General features: G+C 43.8%; 1 protein-coding gene across 5 annotated transcripts in view; it reads left to right on the forward strand.

Annotated features, from left to right (window-relative positions):
• The window catches only part of CACNA1B (calcium voltage-gated channel subunit alpha1 B), a 475,079-nt gene that overhangs the window by 249,429 nt on the left and 200,153 nt on the right, over positions 1-25,497 (forward strand). For all 5 annotated transcript variants that reach the window (XM_059715546.1, XM_059715542.1, XM_059715543.1 and 2 more), the window contains 3 exons: positions 4,949-5,064; positions 18,758-18,814; positions 21,836-21,925. In XM_059715546.1, coding sequence (XP_059571529.1) covers positions 4,949-5,064; positions 18,758-18,814; positions 21,836-21,925 — 263 coding nt within the window. The remainder of the gene's footprint in view (positions 1-4,948; positions 5,065-18,757; positions 18,815-21,835; positions 21,926-25,497) is intronic.

Genomic DNA, 25,497 nt, shown 5'->3' on the forward strand with positions numbered 1-25,497 from the left:
CCACAAAATCAACGTAGCCCTTCATTACTCCCCTGCTTTTGTGAAGTGGCTTGAATCATAGGGCTTTAGAATAGAATTGTCTTTAACACAGGTTCTTTTTTTTTTGTCCAAAATGAAGGGGCCTTTGCAGGCTGCTAGCTCACTGCGGTGGATAGTGGGTGGTGATGAAGCTCCTTTGCTAGATCTACGTTTCATTTCCCTCTTTCTCTTGGCTTGCTTTCTGAGCACTGTTTTAAATTCAATGGCCTATCGCTGTAGTTCTATTTTAGGAGTCATGTTCTGATAAGTTATGTGCAGCACAGCAATATGCTTTTGAATAAGAAGTTAATTATATATAATAATAATTAAAAATAAGCAGTTCATTTATAGCACCTTTCATCTGGAATGGGTAAGAATTAATGTGCCCATTTTACTGATGGGGGAATGACACTTGGGGAGGTTGAGTGACTTGGTTAAGATCGCACAGGAAACCAGTAGGAGCATAGCCTGAGTGTATGTCTCCATGGCAGCAGTGGCAAGCTCCAGCTGGGTCACTCCCAAGTATGCTCCCTCTCTCCATTCCTGCTTGCATGCTCCAAATGTGGAAATACCTGGGTGCAGATGCTCTAGAGGTTGACTGTTCTTTTCTGTCTTTTCCAAGCATTGCATAAGATAGGCTTCTACCTTCCCTTCCCCTAGTATACCTGCCTGCCTGCTTAGGAGCACACTGAGGCAGGAATCAGTGACTGCTTTTCATTGCAAGTATGGAGCTGCAAAGATGCGCAACCCCAGAATGTGATCATTGTTGGGTTGAGTATGTGAGAAAGGAAGAGATGTTGTCTGGGGGTGAAATCCTTGAAGCCACTGGGTGTTAGAGCATTCACTGGGTCTCTTGTACTTGCTGGCACTGCATTTGTGGCAGTAGGTAAACAAGTTTAAGCAAAATTAATTCTGATGAATTGTATTTATATTTTCATCTATACTTCACCATTCTTATATGTAATCAATAGGCTGGATGTATACTGATGGTGCCTCTGTTGTACATGAAGGGGCTTATTTGCCTTGATGAAATTTGGAAAAGAGATATGAAAGACTAGAGAAACTGTAGGTATTGTAGTCCCCAGAAATCATAGGAAAGCAGAGCTGGAAGGGACCTCACAAGGTCAGCTAATGCTAGATCATCCCCAGCTAAATCATCCCAATCAAGTGTGTGTCTATCCTGTGCTTGAAAACTTCCAAGGATGGAGATGCCTCAGTTTCTCCAGGTAGCCTGTTCCAATGCTTGACCACCCTCATAGTCAAAAGGTTCCTCCTAATCTTCAACTTAAATGTTCCTTTACTGTACCTTGAGGCCATTGGTCCTAGTCCTGTCCACCATTGGCTAGAGACAGAAATCCATTTCCATCCTCTCTATAATTGCCCTTCAGATATTTGAAGACTGTTATCAAATCCCCCTCAATTTTTCATCTCCAAAGTAAATAGCCCTGGTACTTTCAGCCTTTCCTCATAAATCTTGCCTCTAATCATTTTTGTTGCTTTATGATGGACTGCTTCCAAACAATCCACATCCTTCTTGAAGTGTGGGACCCAAAACTGGACATACTACCCAGGTAAGGCCTCACCAGTACTGAATAGAGCAGAAGAGTCACTTCCCTAGTTTTGCAAGCGACGCTCCTCTGTGTGTTGCCTTTCTTTTTTTTCCAACAAGAGCACACTGTTGGCTCATATTCATCTTATAGTCTACTGCAGGGGCGGGCAATTATTTTTGGTGGAGGGCCGCTTGCTGAGTTTTGGCAAGCCATTGAGGGCCTTATGACAGGCAGCCAGGGGCAGATAAATATTAATTTTCTAAATTTTTTAGCGGCCCTGCAGGCCAGATAGAATGGCCTGGTGGGCCGCATTTTGCCCACCCCTGGTCTGCTGTAACCCCTAGGACCTTGTTTTCAGTACGGCAGCCCAGCCAGTCATTCCCCAGTCTGTATTTGTGCATGCAATTATCCTGTCCAAAGTGCAGGACTTTACCTTTGTCCTTCTTGAATCTTATCTGATTGATTGTGAACCATTCCTCCAGTCTATCTAGGTCATTCTAGATCCTAGCTCTACTCTGTGGGGTATCTGCAACTCCACCCAACTTGGTATTATCTGCAAATTTGCTAAACGTGCACTTGATCCCATCATCCAAATAATTAATGAAGATATTAAACAATACTGGACCTAGGGCAGGCTGTTGGGGAACCCCACTTGATACCTCCTCTCAACTAGACATTGAGCAATTGATGACTACTTGTTGAGTACAGTGATCCAATCAGTTATGCAGTACTTTAATCTAGTTTGTATTTCCTTAGCTTGTTAATAAGAATGTTGTGAGAGACTGTCAAAAACCTTTCCAAAGTCAAGGTATATCACATCCACTGCTCTTTCCCATCCACAGAGCCTGTCACCTTATCATAGAATAAAATCAGGTTCGTCAAGCATGACTTTCTGTGGTTGAATCTGTGCTGGCTATTCCTGATCACCTTGTTCTCCTCTAGGTGCTTCCAGTGGATTCCTTGAGGACCTGGCCCATGATCTTTTTAGGTATAGAGGTCAGACTGATTGATCTATAGTCTCCTGGATGGTTCTCTTCAGGACATGCTAGAGAGTTGTTGCTGGAGAACTGCAGTCCATACCGATTTCATTCTTTGGACAAAAACAGTGTTTCCATCTCCAGTTCATCTTCCTGCATTAGAAGAATAAAATTCATAATATAAGAAAACAAGGGAAAATTTTCCCTCCCAAGTTTAGAATCTAAGTAAGAAGGGCAGCCAATGTCAGGGAACAAGAGGCCTGGGTGGGTAGTTGGTCTGACTCTTGGATGAGGCAGTGCTGTGGCATTATAATCTTGAGAAGACATTTATTTTTTATTTGGTTGCTCCTGGCAAGGGTCACTATAACTTTGTGTCTGCAGGGCCTGAGTCTGTGATATGTGCTTATGTGCAGCGTACTCTGTCAGGCACTGTTGGCTGGAGCTTGTAACAAGGTCAAGCTTGATGACTTAGACTGACATCCTGCTTATATCTGGCTTGGTTCTTTTAACATTTTATATCCTAGCACAGTTTCTGCTTCATTTTATTACAGGGTCTCTCCAGGTCGATAAGGCAGGAGTATATTTAACCTTAATTAGAATTTGTTCTTAATTCCTTTGGGTCAGATTGTGTTGTATATGCAAGGAACCTCTTTGTCTAGGGTCTGGGGAGGCAGGGCTATAGTTCACATATGTGCTTCCTGCCTGCTGTGTATTGTGACTGTGCACCCATGCTGTACTGTATGGAAATACAATTCTTCATGGAGTTCTTCCCTCAAGGGCATTGCCTGACACCTATGTCTGGCACAGTCTATCCCTATATAATTTGCATTGCAACACTGTAGAGCCCAGCTGTACCTCCATGCGTGGTAGTTTTATATGCATGTTGTCACTTGGTCCTGTCAGATCGCATTCCTCCTCTCTCAGAGAGAAATCAAATCTGAGTGGAGGGCTTGTGGCCCAGACCAACAGGCACTGAACCAGAAAGGAGAACATTAAAAAGAAAGAATAAAGAAAATCAGTGTCCAAGTTGACATGTGCTGGGTTTTGGATCACAAAACAGACAGATGCTGAATGCCAAAGCTGGTGCTTGGTGCATAGCGTGATACTTCTGCTCCTCTGCCCAAAGAGCAGGGTCACAGGTCATGTTTGATGGGGAAGAGGAGACGGCAATCGGAAAACTGAGATGATGGGGCCAAAAGCAAGGGGCAGCTACTTCACTGAGGTGTCATTCTGCAGAGTCAAGCCCCCCTCTACAGACCCTTCTTAACAGGCTGGACAGTTCCTCCAGATGAAACAGAAGTGTCCATTTTGGCAGATGAAATGAAGATCATGGACATGATACGAAAGTGCCTCAGGCACCTGTAACCCCTTCCCCCCCACTCTTCCTGGCTTTAACTGTGGCATATGTTTGGACATTGTTTGGATGCTTCACATGGAAATACAGAAAAGAAAACAAGATTTAGCTGAAGGGCTGCAGGGACTGAACACACTGAAGAATGACTGCTGGGGTGGGGAGAAGAGAACCATCTGTAGGCATTTGCCTTGTGTGAAAACCAAGGCTCTGATTGTGATCTCCTTTATATCAGTTTTCATAAGCGTGTACTCCACTGGCTTCACTGATGTTATTTTGGATTAGAGCTTAGTGAGATTGAAATTTAGCCACTGAACATAGGGAGGGACTGTGTTAGACTAATGTAAACCTCTGTGACAGAGCCAATGATGGGCTGAAAATCAACAAAGGAAAATTCAGGTTGACTATCAGAAGCGTTGTAGAAGTGGAGTTGAACAGGTTGCAGAATAGCCCCATAGGGGAAGAGGTGGAGGCACCCGTATCATGGTAATTTAAAAGCAGGCTGGAAATATAACGTATAATCATTTTCTTGGCCAGAGGATGGATGAGATGGTTGACAAAATGGGTCTTTCTGTTTCTTGCATCTGTGATTTGGGTACTTCCTGTCAGCATCCTCTTTATGGTCCTGCTTGTAGTAAGCTTTAAATGTTCATATACTTCTCTCCCATGTAACTAGCACACAGCAGGCCCTTCCTCTTTGACCATAGATGCAAAGTGCCTGTCATCACTCATGGTTCAAGTTCAACTTGCACTTGTGAAGCTCAGCACAAGCCTAAGAAAACCCATAGACTAAAAGGAAGCAATAGAGATAAGGATAAGGCTAGAGATAGCAAGCGGATAGAGAGAGGCCTGCAGAGGAGTTGAAGGAAACAGTGAGTCAGTATTACATAGCATGATAGGCAGTAGTTTCAACATGCCAGCTGTGTAACCATTAAGTATTTTGTAAGCATCATGAGCTTTAAGAAAGGGTTTGAAGAAATGCATTGATGGAGGAAGGAGCTGTTTGCCCTGACTTTGTTTGACTCGCTTTCTCACTCTTTCTATCTCTCTAGTGAATTTGCCAAAGAGCGTGAGAGGGTGGAAAACCGCCGAGCCTTTCTGAAGCTCCGTAGGCAGCAGCAGATTGAACGAGAGCTAAATGGGTACTTGGAATGGATCTTTAAGGCAGGTAAGAAGAGAGCTCTCTTCCTGGTTTGTCTCAACATGTTTTATCGTTTATGCCACCTTGTGATGGTAAAGAATATTATGTCCAAGAATTAGAGCTCAGTGGTGGTGATAATAGTAATGCATAGTTTGTATGCAATACTTTTCATCAAGAAATTTCAAAGTACTTTATAAAGGATGCCCGTATTATCCCAGTTTACAGGTGGGGATATTTGACCATAGCAAAATAACATAACTTGTCCAGTGTTTGCCAACAGACTAGTGGCACACCTGGGAATAAAACCCAGGTTCTTACACTGCCAACCCTTATTGAAATCCATGCTGACACATGGGGCATGCTGTCTTAACAGTGCCCTATGGCGCAACCATAAAATAGGTCAGAAATTGTCTGCTGAAAACAAGCAACCACATATCCAAAATAGGCAAGTGAATGCAGTCTCATACTCCATGCACTTGTACATACCTGTGAACTTGTGTTCATAACTTTATGCCTGTGTTGAACATGCACAGTTTAGGACCAGTAGTTGAAAAAAACAGCCTTCCAGATCTCCAGTTGTTTCCTTTCCCTTTTTCATTGGATTTCTCTGCCCTTCTGCAAGCCCATCAGTCATAGCTCTGCCTCTCTATGAATTTCTCTGTGGGCTTTCACATGTGCTGGGATTTGAAAAGGAATTTGCAGTAGTCAAGACATGATATGATAGTGACTTGGATGGGAATTTTGATGGCTAGAGCTTTGAAATGTTAAATAGGAAGAAGCAACATCAGTTAATATATGTCCACCAAACCCATTATTTCACATAATACAATGTAAAGGGGCAATCAAAAGCAAATTGCATTGACCAACCTTTATTGAATGTAACTGCTCAACAGGAACTGTCCTCAATTAGTTAACCACATTTTATCTCCCTTTAATTCTGTGGTTCCCTAGCTTTCAAGAAAGGCATCATTCACATTATTTTCCATTTATGAATTGTGTCTTAATTATTTAGAAATTTTTACTATTCCAAATTCAAATTAAGGAAAGACTTAGCTAATAGGTAGAGCAAAGGATGCCTTGGTTTTAATCTTGACTTTTGTCACTATCTTGTTTTAGGGCCCTGTCACATGGGACACTTAGCACATGTTAAATGTACTTAAAGCACTGGTGTCCGTGTGTTCAAGCAGGATAACATGTGCTAAGTGATCTCCTAGCATACTGTATTGTAATAAAACTATGCCTTTTTGAGTGAGAAGTATCTCCAGTTTATATTAAGTAGCATGCACTGAGCTCATGTTGGACTGCTCCAGAGAGATAATTGTGGTCCTGGAGCTGGGACCTACAATCCACTGACTGTGGTTATCAGCTCTAGGACTGCATGGGAGTCCTGAACTGGCTCTAGTGCAGTCCTGGGGCTGAGATTGGCAATCAAATGATTTTCAGTCTCAGCCCCAGCACCTCACCACAGATGGTTCAAGATTCTGGTGCGGTGCAGGGGCTGGGACTGACAATCATCTAATTGTCAGTTGAGCCCCAGCCCAGCACTAGAGCTGGTGCACGATTCTGGTGCTGGGTGATGGCTGAGACCAACAGTTCTCGATCGTAATAAGCATTACTGTGCGACTGCTCTGAACGTATTCTTACTTTTACTACAAAACACAGTAATGCTTATTACAATCTCAGATAAAACACATGCTAAGTGTCCCATACAATTAGGCCTTAAGGATAACAGTGTTTCCTCTAGGGCTATGTGAAGCTTCGGTTCCTGATTTGATTTGGCGGAGATTCGGCCCAATTCAGTGGCCTAATCTCTGAATACGAATTGAATCAGAGGACCCTTTAATATCTCTGAATTGAGTCAGAAACCTCCGAATCAATGTGGAGAGATTTGGAAGATTCAGCGATTCGGACATAGACACAGCTTTAAATGTTTCTTCTACATACCTCTAGGTAGCAGGCAGCTCGTGAACGCTTCAATGCTGGGGCAGATGGAGCATCCCATAGAAGCATGGGGGGCTCCCCAGCGCACTCAGCAGCACATCTAGAAGTGAACCAGAAACACTTCCGGTCCACATCTGGGTCCACTGGGAAGCATGCAGCGGGGTCCCCCCGCACCCTCCCGGCTTGGCATTTGGTGCCTCCTGGGTCTGGGGGGGCACCTGGGGTCCCCTGTGACCAATCACGGAGCCAAGGGAATGCAGTGGAGGCCCCCCCAGCACACTCCCCGGCGGACTTCTGGTCCACTCTTGGGTTCACTGCCAAGCATGTGGAGGGCGCCCCCCCACACTCCTGTGAGACACTACATCCGCCCCAACATCACAGCAATCATAAGCTATGCTGCTACCTCAAGGTATGTAGAAAAAACTTTTAAAGCTGCATCGATGTCCGAATCAGCGTCGAATCTTCAGATTTGGATTCAGCCGAATTGAATCAGGGACAGTGATCAGAATCAATGAATTGAATCATTGTCCCTGATTTGGGCCGAATCCGAACCGAATAGTGCCAGCTTCGCATACCCGTTTTCCTCCACTGTGATAGGGGGTGGCTCTATGTATACTGGTAAAAAGCTTTGACATGTTATACTGAAAATTTCTCTGCGGCTGTTGTTAGTGTTTATTGTTTGAAAATGGAGATGCGTAAACTGCAAAACGTACAATGAAATCCATTCCTATAACTTTGCATACTGCATCTTCCGTCCCCCCAAGGGAATGTCTGACTGTTGCATCACTTTGCACCGAAATGCTGCAGGAGTGTGTGGTAGGAATTCTACAAAATGCTTATCTTTTTGTTTTATCTAATGACACAAGATCCAGAGGGACATTTAGAACTGCAAAACTGAAAGAAAGTAGCTGAATCAGGGAATAATAAAACAGTCCTACCAGGCAATGTTGAAATACAATAACAATATAATACACTCTCCTTGTGCTGCTTGAAGTAAGCTGCAGACAACTCAGAAACAAATCAGATTAATGAACGGGTATTGAAGTTTTGCCATTCACTTTACCGGGGCCAGATTTTCATGCCAGGAGTACATACAACGATAGGAATTGCCAGGCCAGATCATTCCAGTGTTTTTTTTCTAGTCCAGTAACCTGTATCTGATGTTAGCCAGAAAAAGCTGCTTCAGAGGAAGGCAAGCATGCCATAGTGGACAGTCATGAGCTATACATCTTGTAAGGGAAGTCTCTTCTTATTGTCCCAGTGATGATAAGTTATGCATCTTATTCATGAGACCTTGTATTCCAAGTAAGTGTGCATATATGTGTATATTTTGTTATAATATAACAGCCAGTATTCTCAATATTCATGTAAATGTCTGTATTTTAATTTTGCTAATCCTTTTGCCCTCAGTGATATCCTGAAGCAATGAGTTATACAGATCAGTTATGTATTGCATAAAATATTATTTACTTCCATCAATTTTAAGATTTGCATTTCAGTGTGGTTTTCTCTTTCCCCATGTGGGAATGTCAGTAGGAACACCTGATACCTTCCTTTTATACCATTCTTTATTTGGTATATTCCTACCACATTTCATCTGATTTGGCCTCCTTTTAAGCAAAATAGCCCAAGTATTTTCAGTCTCTCTCCTTTTATAAAAAACTCTCCAGGTTTCTAATAATTTTTATAGTATCCATCTCCAAGCACTTCCTATTTTTTCTGAGATAGGTACGAAGAAGCAAACACAATTTCCCATGAAATAGCATAGTGGTATTATAATATTTTAACACTATATTTAATTTGATTTTTTTTCTGCATATATTGTTTGTTTTGAGCTCTGCTGCCCATTGAATAGAGATTGTCATTGAACTATCTGCAGTAATGACCAAGTCTTTTCCTCAAGGGCTACAACTAATTTATAACCTAGCAAGATATCTGAATAGCTGAAATTATACCTTCCCATGTACATTCTCTTGCATGTGTCAATGATTAATTTCCTCTACCATTGTGGTGCTCATTCACTGAGCTGTGTTAGAGGTCTTTGAAGTTCCTGATAGCTCTCTCTATATTAACCTAAGTAATTTTATACCATCTCTAAATATTACCACCTTCCTGCTTGTCCTTTCCCCCAAATTATTGATAATTACATCAAAATAGAGGTTTACTTATCATTTTGCATTAAACAGAATTTTGAGGAATCCTATTATTAGCCTTTTGCCATAATGCAATTCAAGTGCTTTATCCCTCATAAAATGAAAGCAGTAAATCTTTGCTTTCTGTCCCTTGCCATTTTCTGACACCAAACAATACCTTATCTCTTATCCTGAACTAATTACTATCCTTAATAGACATTTGTGCATTAGAAAATTTAACTTCACAAATGTCTTGACTCCTCAGTAATTAACTTTTAGCCTAAATCTTTCAAGGATTCTAGTTTTTTTGCATTTCATTTTCCTATGTTAAAATGAAGGAATTAAAGCAAAGAAATTATTGCAATCATTTAAAAAACTCTGAAGAGTTGCTGAAGTAAGTGCTTCAGCACTATTAAAAGACTTCAAAGCTAACTGATTGTTGCTGAGTCACTAAATAAGTGCAACTCCATCTGATGCAGAAGCAGACCTAACTGAACCTACTATAACTTAGGAGTCTGTAGCATGGGCAGAGGCATGTCTAGCCAAAGCATCAATAACACAATCATTTTAACTGGTGGCAACTACTTATGAAAGTCATGCATAATACAAGAAGCCTTAAGGATTTTAGGTGTAAAATTGAGGACTATGTGGATGGTGGGGAAAAAGGACTTTGAATCAGGACTTTGTGTTGGGATTTTAAGAGCTGCAGTCTTGGGGAAAATACCCTGCCCTAGCTAGGAGTTATCCCTATAACAGCCTATGGTGCAGCCACTGAGGGACTGATAAGAAAAATAGAGAGGTGGCATTCATGACATGTTACCCTGGCTGTCAGAGGCAGTTGCAGCCTGCCAACAGCATATAGGAGCTCTTGGGGAGATGTACATACGGAGAAGACAGGCTGATTCAAGGAAGGCATTACATATGTAAAGAGGCGTTATGGAAGCAGAGTCTAAAGCAGGGGTGTTCAGCCTTTTTGAATGTGGGGCCGGATCAGGAAATATTTATCACCCAGTGGGCCGGCGAGCCATATTCAAAGACCTCACAGGAAGTGGTATCACATCAGGAAGTAATGTCACGTGACCTTTGGAGCCGATGAAGTAGCAGGAAGTGACAGTGAAATGGGTATAAATAACCAGTTCAAAACTCTCCCTCTATAGCATCCACCTGGGCCACTGTTTGGGACAGGATACTGAGCGGGATGGACCATGGGGCTGACCAAGCACGGCACTTTTTATGCTCTTACGTTCAGAAGCTCTTATGTTCTTTGGCTGAGCTTCCAAACTATGGCTGAGATTTGCAAAAAGGGGTAGATAGGCATGTTACAAAGTTGTCATAAAAGATTTGGAGCCCTCTAAATCCCATTCATTTTAACAGAAGTTGGCCTTTTGGCTCAGCTTTGAAAATCTCAGCCCAAGGTGCCAACCAAATAAGTCAAAATATATTTTGCATTTCTATGCAGTGCATCTATGTGGGGCTCTCCAAGCATTTTACAAACATGAAATGAACCTCAGGACGAGCCCAGCCGGAGCAGCAGGGGCTCAGCTGCACTTTCCCCCTACCTGCGCTGGTCAGTCCCGAGTGGCACATGGCTCTGCCGCCACTTCTGCTGGCTGGTGCCGACCTGGGCGGGTCTGTCCCATCCAGAGCAGCACGCAGCTGAAGCTGGCTTCCCACGTGCTACTGGGGATGGGGGGGCTTCTCCCCGCCCCAGCAGCACGTGGGAATCTGGCTTCAGCTGCATGCTGCTCCGGATGGGACAGACCCGCCCGGGTCGGCACCAGCCAGCAGAGGCGGTGGGGGAGCAGCATGCCGCTTGGGACAGACCAGCGCAGGTAGCGAGAAAGTGCAGCTGAGCCCCTGCTGCTCTGGCTGGGCTCATCCTGTCCTGAGCGGCACATGGCTACTCCTCTTCTCACACACACCGCATTGGCAACGTCAAGCTGATGCGATGCGCGTGGGAACCTTGTCCCTTCTCTAGCCCTTCAGCAGCCATTAGGAAGCAGTGTTTACTTTCATTTCCCGTTGCAGGCTGTATGTTGGACGAGCCTGGTCTAAAGGTAGAAGTGACTGATGTTTAAGTATGATCCTCCTCTCAAATGTTATTAATCTGGAGTGTCTAGGTTCAGGTCAGTAGAGTTACTTTAGGGTTAAACTAATGTGAGAGGAGAACTGACATATAGAGTAAGGTCAGAAGGAAACCTTTAATCAACTCATCTGACTTCTATATTGCATATGCCATAGAATGTAACCTAATGATTTGTACATCAAACCCGTAATCTCTGATTGGCTGTCTCTTTTAGAAAGAGAGCTCGAATAGCAATTTGAAGCCTGAAGAATGATAGTTATAAACTTAAATCTCTATAGAAGCATCAGCACTGCTGAAATGTAGGCACCTACGGGTACAAATGCCTGTACATTGCATTGGTTTATCCCTTACCCTACAGCTGCAAGTCTCTTAGCAAGTGTCACATCCTGAGTGCATTCAACAGAAAATTAAGTCTAGGTGGAAACCTGTAAATTTGTTGTTGTGTGGGAATATCTTCACTGTCTCACTACAAGATGGGGAAGGGTATTTTTTTAATTATTATTTCTATTTTGGCCAGAAGAGAAAGCAGAAAAGAGTTGATTTTAAATTGTCCCCTGTACAGAAATTTAGGAGGAGCATTGAGGAGAGACTGATGATGCAATCCATGAAAATGATCTTGCCACTGTTTTGTCATTTAACTCGTGGTCAGTAGCACCTGTTAGGCTGTCACAGTGCATTTCTAAGGCAGAACTAAAAACTAGAACTCTGTCTAGAAAAAGAAAAGCACTCATAAGCCCCCAAATATTCTTTTGAAGATGCTTTTCTTATCTTACATGAACATGCATCATTTGAAAACATTTGGCTGTGGAGACTGAAAGTCTTACAATTCAGAGCAAATCGGGCTGCTTGCATTTTGCATTTTAATTCCTTTCAAGTCCATTGCCTTCTCACAGTGCTTCAGCATCAATTCCTCTGTGTGTTTCTTTTCTCCCATAGTAAGCAATCATAAGGAAGTTACATTTAACCTTCTCTTCTGGCTCATTGTTGCATGAACATCATACTTCTAGCATCATGAAATTTTTAAAACATCAGGAGTCACTCTTTGTGAAATGCACAGAAAGGAAACCATTTCTTTGCACAGTTGGAAAAAGAAACCCAGGTTAATTAGAGATGAAGACATATCATAGATCAGGTAGGAAGGTGTTCACATAATGGGATAAATTGTGTGCCCTCATAATCGTTTACCGAGATTCTTTTTTAGACACACTTTTTTGTCTTTCCTATCTTACAGGTTTGAGCCCTAGCAGCATAATTAAATTTTTATGCTTGTTTGTTTTTCTATTGCATTCAAATATGTAATAATTTCAATAATCCATCCTTTTTCTGAGGACATAATGTCCTTTCTCCACATGTCAAAGACAGAGAAGTAGCAGTAGTTTCTCTGTTGCAGGGTACATACTGCGGGCTCTTCAAAAGAAAAACTATCTTTATTTTCAGTCCTGTGCTGTTCTAAGCCTGTTGTCAGTGCTTAACTAGGAGCAATAAATCTAAACTTGACGGCACCCATCACTCTGGTCTCTACGTGTGGATTGTAAGAGACTTCCGTGGACCCCTTGAGAACGAAGGGCAGAGGTTACTGATATAACATTTGCTCTTTTTCACCCTCTCAGTTATTCTCTCTGCTTTAGAAATATCACCTATCTCCCCTCCTCTGTAGTTTAGAGATTGCTTTTTTTTTATAGATCACCCAAGCCTTTTCTTTCAATCATTGTATTTCATGATGATCACTACAGGCAAGTCAACTATTAATCACTTGTCAGGAATTGCCAGGACGGTGGATGGAAAAATAATGCTCATAACAAGTGACACACCTCTTTGGCCCACAGCCTGTCAGTGAGCTTTCAACCTTGCATAAAAGCATTGGGTATGGACAGAAGAAACAGTTACATCAATTTTAAAGCGGGAGAGAGGGGAAAGACTTACTATGCATTATTTACTCTGCTATAACTGCTTAGTTCGTTCACTCCTTCCTATGGTCAGTGGAAGCTAAACTGTGGTAGTTTTTCCTTGAATGAAACACCTGCTAAATGATTATAGCTTAGGTACTGGAGAGACAAAACAATCATAGCAGATCTGCTTTCTGTGCAATAAGCCACTTTTGAGCTCAGTATAACTGTTTGGTTTCTCGTTACCTTCTGATGTGTTGTGTCAAAAATAGTATGTGACTGGTAGTGGCTGGAGATAGAGCAGGGGTGGGCAAAATGCGGCCTGGGGACTGGATGTGGCCTGCCAGGCCATTCTTTTGGGCCCACAGGGCCCCTAAAAATTTTAGAAAATTAATATTTATCTGCCCCTGGCTGCCTGTCATGCGGCCCTTGATGGCTTGCCAAAACTCAGTAAACGGCCCTCTGCCCAAAGTAATTGCCCTCCCCTGAGTTAGAGGAAGCTAGGGAGCTGGGGCTGAAGGTACTCTGAATGGAAACCCTAGTGAGAGTCAAATTTGGGTTGGATGTTTTGCTTGAAGATTCCTTTCTTCCACTTCAAGTTGTGGGAGCAGTCAATTCAAACCATGTTCGGGAATTCACTCAGGTCTGCATGCTCTGAGGAAGCAGAGTAAGGACCCGGCCAATTATTAATTCGTTTTTGAGAGAGAGGATGTATGACGTAGGTGGAACACATCTGTAGTATCACATAGCCCCCACTACATCTATTTTAGACTGGACATTAGGAAGAGCTTCTTCACAGTTCGAGTGGCCAAGGTCTGGAACGGGCTCCCAAGGGAGGTGGTGCTCTCCCCTACCCTGGGGGTCTTCAAGAGGAGGTTGAATATACATCTAGCTGGGGTCATCTAGACCCAGCACTCTTTCCTGCCTATGCAGGGGTCGGATTCGATGATCTATTGAGGTCCCTTCCGATCCTAACATCTATGAATCTATGAATCAGCATTTATAATTTTGAGTTCTGAACCCTCCTGATTGGGATTCACCCTGTAGTCAGCCTGGCTGATTATCTGTCATGTTGCGATATTGATATACCGGGTGGCTTGTTGTTGTGACTTATTGGCTGGGGACAGAAGTTACACATAAACCAGTTGAAATGATTGGAAACTGGTTTAAACCTGTAACAGAATAGAAGTTCAGTGCACACAAACCGTTTTCAAAATGGCCAAAACCAGCTTAAGACAAACCTGGTTGGATATCAGACTTAATTGGTTTAGATCAAACTGGTTTATGAAACTTCTGTCCCAGATCCTTTCCTGGTTCAAGTTTGCTCGCAGTTCCCCATCATACCAGGATGCTTTGCAGCTCTAGGCTATGTTGTCTGCTCCAGTGGAGCAGGGATTGCCTCACCCCTCTGCTGCTTAGCTTGCTTCTTGCCTGGGTCTGTCAATCTATGGGGAAGAGGGGGAAGAGGGGAAGAGAACCCCCCATGCCAGGGTCTACACAGCACATGGTGGGAGGGAAAGCCCCTGTGGTGGGGGCTTTTCAACCTTTGGCAGCCCTCCCCACTCCCCCTTCCCAGCTGCTGATTGCTTCAGTGACTGCCACAGGGGGGAGGGAGAAGAAGTCCTCTCAGCTGGGTGCCTGAGCCCCCCAAGGTGGGGGCTCCCTGATGCCCCCATGCTGGGCTGCATGGGCTGGCACTCAGTCAAAAGGACTCCTTTTCCCTCCCCCCTGTGGCAGCAGCTGCAGCAGCAATCAGCAGCTGGGAAGGGGAGGAGGGAATGCCCCTTGGCTCCCCAGGTCTGCCTGGGCTGGGGAACCCAGGCTGGGTTCCCCCAAGGTGGGCCAGGACCCAGACAGGGGCTCCTTAACCCCTTGTGTGGGGATAGCAGGGGGTTGGGAGCATGTGCTGGGGGTGGGGGGCGGGGACAATTGGAGACACTTGGCTGGCCTGGCAATGGCCACAGGCTGGGAGATGTGCTCTAGCACACCCAATCTACTGGCCTGGGTCCGTGCAGGCCTCCCCCTGCCTTTCCCATTTGAAAACTGAACACCAGTTCAGCTGGTTATCGGTTCAACCTACGCAGCTTAGAGGAACCTACCTAAATTGAATCGATTCTGGCTCAGGCTTTTTGACCCTCTGTACTTAGCCACTGTGGCTTTTTTCACAATGTTCACATGGCCTAAAAGGCCATCCTAAGACTTGGAATTGTCTTTCAAGTGATACCCAAGTATGATGACGAGCCTTTTGAAAATCTTACCTATAAACTCAGTAGACATAAGCCCAAGGAACCAAGGGGGAAGTAGGAGGTTTGGTTGGGTTTTTTTTCCTTTTCTAAATCAGTATAAATCCACTGTAGGTTCTTTATGGGGTTTCAGGTCAATCAGATCTGGGGCGGGTGGAAGGGAGGGGACGGCAACAGGACTGCAGTATGTAAATTAGTGGATTCTATAATAAAATAAAAAACAAGGTTGCTCATAATCACAGAGCGTTCACTCTTCTAGGCCTAAATCTGATTTTCCATAAGCACATGAAAACTCACAGAATTACGGTTACTTGCAACAGGTCTGAGGCTGGTCTAGACTGACTGTCCCTTGAGTCTCACCATTTTCTAGCTCAGTATCTGTAGCATTCACCCTTGTTGGCATGTCAGGGGTTTATTACCTGAGGTCCCACAGGCACAATTTAATCTATTCTAGTCTCTTTCCTGGTTTATCAAATTCAGATGTTTGAATTTGTGTTTTCATTGTTGCTTACATCTATGTGGCAGAAGTTATGGATAGTAGAGGTGTGTGAAGTGGGCCCTATTCGATTTGGATTCAGCCTGAATCGGGGACAGTGATTCGATTTGTTGATTCAGATCACTGTCCCCGATTCAATTCAGTCATATATGAAACTGAAGATTTGATGCTGTTTTGGAGAATCAGCAATTCAGACATAGGCACAACTTCAAATATTTTTTCTACATACCTCAAGGTACCAGTGCAGCTCATGAATGCTGCAGTGGTGGGGCAGATGGAGTGTCTCACAGGAGCACAGGGGGCCCCCCCACACGTGCTTGGCGACCAACCTGGAAGTGGACTGGAAGTACTTCCAGTCCACTTCTGGGTCCTCTGGGGAGCATGCAGGGGGCTGCCCCATGCCTCCCTGGCTTGGCAATTGGCTGCAGGGGGACCCCGGGTGCCCCCCTGACCCAGGAGGCACCAATCACTGAGCTGGGGGAGGCATGGGGGGCCCCCCTGCGCACTCTCCAGCGAACCTGTAAGTGGACCAGAAGTGCTTCTGGTGCACTTCTGGGTGTGCTGCTGAGCGCACTGGGAGCCCCCCACGCTCCTGTGGGACACTCTGTGCACCACAGCATCACAGCTTTCATGAGCCACCTGTTACCTAGAGGTATGTAGAAAAAACATTTAAAGTTGTCTATGCCCGAATCACCAAATTTCTCTGAATCAATTCAGAGGGTTCCAGTTCGATTTGGAGAGATTAAAGGGTCCTCTGATTCAATTTGAATTTGGAGATTTGGCCACTGAATCAGGCCGAATCTCTGCTGAATTGAATTAGGGACTGAAGCTTTGCACAGCCCTAATGTATATAGGAAGACCTACAGTGTTAAGGTACATAAGCCATGTTTCTGCTAATACAGGATTGCTCAGTATTGCATGTTTCCTAGGCTTTTGCTCAGGTCACTTTTGAATGGGCAGAGTGATAGGACCACCACCTTTTTCCTTTTGAGATTTCAGAATTATTCACAATTCCCTTACTCAGTTTGTCCCAGTTCTCCTGATTTGTACTGTGTACAATTCTGAGTTGTTCTGCTTTCAGTTTGGACTATTTTTTTTCTATTTTTCCCCTTCACTCCCAAATAATTTTGCAGCTCTTCTCTAAGCTGCTTTTTGTGTATAACTTTTGGATACCAAAGTGATTCAGAAATGAATACGCTACCTGATTAGAAATGCACCTGTGCCATTTAGAATAACGGTTTCTCTTTCTATGAACCTGGTGCCTCTGCAAATGTTCCCCAATTGTATCGACCTTTTTGATATCTTATATAACAGCAGACTGGTGTATAATTTGCTTTTATCACATGTAAGTCTCTTAGCACGATTACTTCCCAAAATTCTTCTTCCCATTGATGATATGTCTCCCCCATATTTTTACCATTAGATGCACTGGGTTTGCATTTTCCAAGTTGGGTATCATTTGCCCTCTTCTCCTTACAGTTCTAATCTCTCTCATCCCCTTTGTGCTACTTCTCTGTCCTTTCAGTTTAGTGACTTTTCATTAATGTAGCATTTACTACTTCTCCCAGATCATTAACAAAGATGGTAAGTAAGATTGGTTTTTAACACCTCTTCCTTTCTAGACTGATTCTTTGGCACCAGATTTTGATATTTAGCATGTTTCTTTTGCCTGTCTTCACTCTAAACTGATCTTTTTTTTTTATTCCCCAAGCAAGATTTTAGAAGGATTTTGTATCACTTAACAAAAATCCCAGTCAATACTGACATCAAGAAATGTGAAAGGACGTTGTTGTTTACAATGATGCAAAGTCACGTGTGGTTCAGCTATTAGTGATTTGGCACTGGAGATTTCTAGGTTTTCCTTCTTAAACATACCCTCCCCCTCAAAAAAAAATCACTATTTGACAGAAATACATCAGAACATTGTAGACCTGTTTATCTGAATTGTACTGATTTTGGAAGTGCTGCTATAGAATATTATGTAGTGTAATTTCTTGTGAATGAAACAGCAGTGTTTTCTTTTCATGTCCTTATGATATTTGTCCTACTGCCCACTCAAGAAAAGCACAGCAGGTTTCATTCTTTAGATTCGGTCAGTACTAAGTTCATACGTTGTAGGAAAGTAGAATTACTTATGCTTATTTTAGCAACAGTTTGTATAAATATGGGGAGGAAGGTGTGTGCCAAGCTATTTTATAGGAAATACATAATTTAACTAAGTTGCAGTGGCTGAACTGTCGAGCCGATGAGAGTGTAGGAGTTTTGCTGTTGATTAGCAGGGCCAGGTTTTCACCAGTTATCCAGCTGGTGACATCCCAAAGCATCATCATGTACAACTGTGTGTGGCAAGGGTGGCTTGTGTCTCCTACTGAGGAGGGGAGCCAGTGACTAACAGGCTAAGGTCCTGGCACTGACAACAGGGTGGCTTGGAGAATAAGATTGGCACAGATCTGAGATCTGCAGAGTGAGCACTTTCTTGCTTTCAATCAATTTTAAGCCATTGCCCATGAAGTGAAAGTTGCTGTATCCCATTACAACTACTCTGGATGTGCTTTTCTGCAATCTGAAGGGTGGAGACTGGGCAGAAAGGCATAAGTAGGGCTTTGGCTCAGCCCTTTTATTTGCCAGAATAGGTGGTTTAATGTGAGGGGGGAAGCAAGTTTGTGAGCAGGGAAATAAGAGTCAGTCTTCCAAGGTTTTTAATAACTCACTTCCTTACCTGAAGCAGGAGGAGAATGAAACCGGGGTGGGAGGGAGAGAACAGAATTGTGACTGAGGCTTTTACTCAAGACAGTATGCAAAAGCTTGCAGTAATTATGTGGTATGGCAAACTGAGATTGGTGAAACCTGTGGTACATGCCCACCCACACTCCATCCCAGGCAGTATGGCAGTGCAATATTTCCAAGGTTGAGCGCTTGCTGTTTCCCTTTTGCAGAAGAGGTGATGCTGGCAGAAGAAGATAAGAATGCTGAAGAGAAGTCCCCTCTGGATGGTAGGTCATTTTACCTTGTACGTTTCCTTTTGCAGTATGTGAGAGGTTCTTGTGCTGTATGCTGATTTGTTTTTTGTTGCGACTGAGAGGGTCATAGGCACTGTACCTTTGCATGCACTTGAAAACACTCATCCTAGCCTTGGAGGGAGTCCAGCTAAAAATTCCCTTTTCCTATGCAGGGCCTTCTCGAGCTTCCATGTGGATGATCAGTGGTTATGTGATATGTTAGTCTGGAAAGGGGATCCACGTTTGAGATCTTCCAGAGTCCCCATTCTAATTACAGGGCTATAGTATGAATGGGGCACCTATCAGTCTATGGATAGCACAGAGGAATGTGTCTATTTGTAGCCTTGAGATAAAAGCTTCAGTGTGGATACCAGCAGCGAAGAAGTAAGGGTAAGAAGGCAGGGCTCTAAATCTAAGCTTCCAAATGGATTTGGTAAACAGACTATAAGACCCCTGTTACTTGTAAGCAGTAAGACATAACAGGGTGTGGTGATCCTATCTAATGTCTAGTACTTGTACAGCTCCTAGTGGTACAGTGTTCGTAGGATGACTCAAGATATTGCACTGTTCAGCACAGGTGCAGTGAGAATATGGAGACTGTTCTCCCTGTGCCTCAGACACCGACCTCTAAGGAAGTTACAGTCAGTGAAACTTCAGTTAAAGACTCTTCCCTCTCCCTTTTCTGACAATCTTTCGTCCTCCCATGTCTCCTCCTCTTCCCTTCCCTCCCCTCCCCTTCCCTTCTTTTTCTTTCTCCTCCCATTCACTGTCAGGGAGGGCCGCCTCCGAAGGGCCGATTCAACCAGGCACGGCACCGGCGGAGACTAGCGGCGGCAGCAGCTACAACAGTGAGTGGATTGAAAATCAACAGGGGTTTAGGTGGCACAGTGGGTTAATGCTTTTCACTTGTGGCTTCCTGAGGAGATCTTGAGTATCAAGGTCGCTGGTTACAAGTGTTTGCTGGGATTTAATCCTAAATGACCACTGATCCAACATATACACTTAGCCTGAATTCTGGCAGGCCTTGGCATGTCTGGTGATCTGTGCTTAGAAGAGGCCCAGGAATGGAAAAGCAAGGAGTGCAGCAGTTCAGAAATGAGGCAATTTTGGGATGGTGAAAGTTTTTCATAGCACTTGGATGACACCAGTATGACCCATTCCTCTTTTTAACAAGTATCTGTTTGGGGGTGTGGATGCATATCACATTTACATCAGTCTAACTGACCTTTATACCAGTGTAAACCAGGAATGGACAAATGATGAAAACCTCTGCACCAGGGTAATGTCACCAAAACCAGTGTAAAATTGCTCCTGAAAGAATCAAGTATAAAACTACACCAATGAGGTATAGTAGTACATTGTAGACACACAAATGGCAAAGTAGCCATTTGCTTACTGCAAACAGGCTGTTATTAGCTCCCCTGCTACCAGCTGACATGACACATTAATAGCAGCCTACAGTCTGCTACCCTGGTATAAGATGCTCAATTGTCTTCCATAGACCTTGGAGTAATTTACACCAGTATATAAAACACTGGTGTTAATGTGTTGTTTGTCCCAGCTTTTCAAAACCCAGTTTGAAGAGAGTGGAGTAATGTAAATAAAATCAAGATGGGCTTAGGCTGCAGAATTAAGACCTAGACCTTACATGACCCAATGTTGGGAAGAGTTGGGGTCTAGGTTTGTTGTTTAGTTCATAGTAGTTCATGGTAATGTGTTTGCAAAAATTGTTTTCAGATCACAGTTTAGGGGATCCTTCCACCTCTAGCATTGTGAGGCTTATGGATCTGGGAGTTCTGCTTGGTCCTTTCTCTAAATTGAATCATGCAACAGTTATGAGAAGATGTCAGATACTGATGAGGTGGTGCACTTCTTGCTTAGTCATGTCAGTGTAGTTTGCTTAGGATAAGAGTCTGCTTTTCACATTAGTCTAAACCTTGATTATCCTGAGTATAGTTTTATATGTGCACTTAGTGGACAGTATGTATCACCACACCATGGAGTGTCTTACTGCTGTTATCAAGCTGTATTTAATTATTGTATTGTTTTTAAACTGTTACCAAAACTGTATAATTTTTTCCTGGTAATTCTCACAATTCCAAGGTAGGTAGTCTAGGGCTATAAACAATATGTAAGTGTTGACAGTGTCGGGGGACAACTCTGCGCCGCCACTCCTGCTGCTGCAGGGCCCTGGCTCCAGCCAGGCCCTACTATTGGCACAGAAATCTGGGGTGCATGTGCCCCCCTATGCATCACCTATGTGTAAGGCTCAGAATAGTGACTGGAAATCAGCACTTCCATTATTTTCATGGCTTCACTACTGATATGTGATGTGTCCATGGGCAAGTCAGTAAATCTTTGTGCTTTGATTTCCCCATTTGTGGAATGATACGGTAATAGAACTACTGTCCTACAAAGACCGTTCTGGACCAGGTTGATGTTTTCAGTGTCACAACATCCCCAGTTGGAAGATATCGTACAGGAGGAGAAATTCACAATATCTTTAGAATTTGCTTTTGTTGTGGTATTTCCAAATGATACAGGGGTAGAAAAACATTGTTGTTTTTTTTTTAAAAAAGCTACATGCTCTAGAAAAGCAGTATTAATGTTTTTAATAGATAATAGAGCTCCTGTTTCATATCTTGTCACAGCTCAGAATCTTTCCATTAAGCAAGAGCCATCTCTCTCCTACTCAAAGAAACCCATTTGATATGTTTGCTCTCCCCATCTTCCCACTTCAGTTACAATGAAGTGTAGGTGGGCAGAATTCTTTCCTGGCAAGCCTTCAAGATCTAAAAGATTAAATAAATAATGACCCTGACATCAAAGCATGCGGAGGCCCCAGTGCAAAGCTGTAGGCTGATCGATTTGCTACAGCTTATCCTTGTGCAGCAGCTTTAAAATGGCATTGGGAAGTAAATACAGGTCCTAGAGAGTGAGAGGCAGAGAAAGCAGAGAATCCACTACAAAAAACTTATAGTGCTTGGCTTTTTTTTTTTTTTAATTTGCATGCAGTGTTGAAAAGAGCTACGATAAAGAAGAGCAAAAATGATCTGATTCATGCTGAAGAAGGTGAGGATCATTTCACAGACATTTGCTCTGTTGGTGAGTACTGGCTCCATATTCATTTGCTGTGAAAATTACTTGGTCTGAATTCTTAACCTTGCATTCCTCTGAGCTGCTGCTTTGTTTCCACAGACTGCCCTTAATTGCCAGAGCCTTTGGGAATTGCTTGTTTCGAGCATACCAGGAGCTCTCCTTTACCCTTTGGCATTTCTAAGTGAGAACCAGATGTCATCGTAGTGTGAGGGAGTACTCAGGCTAGAAGACAGAGGGTGCTAGAGCAGCCCTCCCTTCCCTTCTACAGTACTGAGCTGAGGTGGGGCATGGCCAGGCCCTGGCAGGGTGCTCTGATTAGCCCAAAAGGGAATTGATAACAGTGTTTATCACCCCATTAAGAAAACAACAGAGGGACATTATCAGCTACCTGTTGATTCAGCACGTACTGTAACCAGCACGTGGTCTGCTAGCTAATTCATAGGCACATCTCTGCAAGGCAGAGAGGAGGAGGGAATTGCTGCTTAGCAGGGAGTAGTGGTGGTGGGTGGGGGGGCAGGGAACAGCCTGAAAGTCTCTGCCAGAGCTGCAGCCAGGGAGCAGAGGGCAGGAGCCAGCCTTGCTGAGGAGCAGAGAGCCCTGACCAGCCCAGAGAGCATGCCAGGATGCTGGGGGAGTCTGGTTTATCATAAACCAGCAAGGAGTCTGGGACAGACTTTGGATAAATTGGTTGGAGCCAAATCAGTTAAGTCTGATACTACATTCAACATGGTTTATCTCAAACCGGTTTCAGCCATTTTCAAACTGCTTTATGTGCACTGAACAGCTGTTCTGTTATAGGTTTAAACCAGTTTCTGATCACTTAACCCAGTTTATGTGTAATGTCTGTCCCTAGCCCATGGGTTCTCACCCAACTCTAATGCCTGGTTAAAGTGGCCCTGCATATAGAGTTGCACGCTGCACCCTTTAAATGGGCCATTCCAGAGAAATTGGAGGTGTCATGGCTCCCTTTGGCGCACACTGGCTTTTGAAGGACCTGTTTGGTGAGTTCTTATTCATGCAGATATGCCCCAGATAGGGCAGTCTCAGCTCTTCTGTGGTAGGGAGGAGATGGAGTGGGCAAAGAGCCAGTCACATCTGCCGTAAATGACCAGCATTCCTTTGGGATGCATTGCAGATTTCATTAGAGAATGGCTTGTAACCAGGATGCTCACAGAGAATCCCTGGGTTTGAGCTGTGTGCTAACCTTGTGACACTGGCCCCCTCTACATGTGTAGATAAAGGCATGATTAGATCTACTGCATGCTCCACACAATTGCGCTTCCTGCCATGCCACACGTATATGGCAGGAGGCACAACTGTGGGATCGCATTTTAGATCCAATTGTGTCTTATTGCCAATGCAGGGAGAGCCCAGGATTGGGTTCCCCCTGCACTGACAACAAGCAGGCTTCCATGTCTGGGAGCCCCCAGCTGCGGGATCACATGCAACTGGGACTGAGAGACTTGAGTGGGCTGTAGGTTTCACACACCCTCAAGCTTTAGGGATCATGGCAGCCACAATCCCCAGACCTTGGGGGTTTCATGCGGGGTGAGGTGCATCTCTGCAGCTGGGAGCCCTGTCAGCTGAATAAAGGTTGAAAGCAACCAGCTATAAAGTTAGTATGCATTTTCGAGGTCTAAATTTATAGCTGGTTGGAGCTAGCTGTCATGCGATAGCTACTTTGCAGGTATAGCTGGTCTTAAGGTAATTGCACAATTAACCAGTTAGTTGCATAATACTGTTAATGTGCAGAGAGGGCCACTGATCCTACTCTTGTGTAACAGATTTCTATGTTGCTAAAGTCACATGTGGAGATTTGTGCTCTGCACCACACTCATGCCCATATACTGAGAGAAGAGTACACCATGATTCATGCCTGCCCCAGTTCTCTGCCAGGACCACACAATCTTAGGCAGGAAGGTAACAGAACTCAAAGGCTCTGCTTGTTCTCCAGTGAACTGGGGGCAAATTCCTTGCCTAGACCTCATAGTTGTATATGGTAGAACAATGAAAAGGGGTGGAGGCTGCAATGTCGAGCAGGATCTCAGTAAGAATAAGCACACTATAATGGCAGCCGTTATGGAGCCAGGAAAGGGAAATACTTACACATGGTAGATCTCTTCCTTCAGTGGCAGTGAGATTACAGCCCAAGCTGGGGAAATGTATTTTCTAGTAAATCATTTTTTTCCTTCTCTCCCCAACTGAAACCTTATGAGGAGAGTTTGCTGGTTAAGTTACTATTATGCTTTGCTGCTGAACCAGTGGATGCCGTCATCCAGCTTCGGTAAATGCCACGGTACTGCAGTCACCGCAAAGCACACAGTCTGTGCTATTCATGTGTGATGTGTGAGCACATGTCGGTGTGCGCACACCAGTGTGAAAGCATGACGGACACACTCTACTCTCTGGAAAGGTGGCACTTAATCTTTAGAAGAGTTAAAGGGTTCTTACATTGAAGAGATGTTTTGCTGGGATTGAGCTTGTATATCATGCTTGACACTGTCTGCCACCCATGTCATATTCCTAGCAGTCCCCCCCTGACTAGCCATAAAACATGCCACCTGCTTAAACTGCTGCCATTGGTAAGAGTTTTCCTGCTGAAGGGGGAAGAAACTACCGTTGTAATGTGTTTTCTTTCCCTTCCCTGAGGGTATTTTGCTTGCTGTGTGGGTGGTAGGTAAACCATGCTGCTACAGTGTTTACTTATTGCCAGGATAACTTGTTGGGGTTTTTAATTCATGCCACAGTCTCTTCAGATACTAGCTGCTCATGCCACCTAACCAGGTCTCTGACCCTAACATTTTAAGTGGCAGATGCCAGGGACACAGAAGGATCTGGCTTCTTAGATATTCTGTTGAGTTCAGATCATCTGTGGATCATATGTTCAGGAAAATATCAACAGGCCTTTTTTTTCTGCACGACTGGCTCATCCACAAAGGAATATGTTCAATAATGTGTGGAAAATGGTGGAGAAGAAGAAACAAATACATTAGAGAGAAAACAGAAAGCACTGCCGGCTTTGAAAGGGAGACTCTCCCGTTCCGAAGAGAATGAAACTCTGCGTAGCATAATTGATCAAAACGTAAGGAGGATCGTGTATAAAGGGAAATTTTTTGGATGTTTTCTTCATGCTATCTGAATGTATCTCTGAATGTATCTCTGCTGTGTTCATAAGTATCCTAGAAGAACTAACAGTTTAATTGAAAAGTGCCAATCGAATGCACAGATCAGGGCAGTACATGCGTTGACAAGTCTCCTGCTGGCTGTTTCTTGAATAAGGTGCTTTGTAATTCAATTAAAAGTGACTCCATGAACCTTATAACCACACTGTAAAGCTCTATAACTATTAACATTACTTACAGTGTGTTTTCTGAGATAATTTTTAAAATCCACAGTTTGCTCCTATTCATCCCTTCCCTTTCTGTGCTATAAAGTCCACAGCGGTTGATGCAAGCTACCTCATTTCAGGCACCTCGAGTGCTGGACTGGAAATATCGGCATTGGAGTACTCTGCCAGGCAGTGGACTATGCAGCCCTCCAGGTTTCTGATTGCTTGAATATCTGTTATTGTTTTCCAG

The sequence above is a fragment of the Alligator mississippiensis genome, chromosome 12, assembly GCF_030867095.1.
Source record: "Alligator mississippiensis isolate rAllMis1 chromosome 12, rAllMis1, whole genome shotgun sequence".
Taxonomy (NCBI): Eukaryota; Metazoa; Chordata; order Crocodylia; family Alligatoridae; genus Alligator; species Alligator mississippiensis.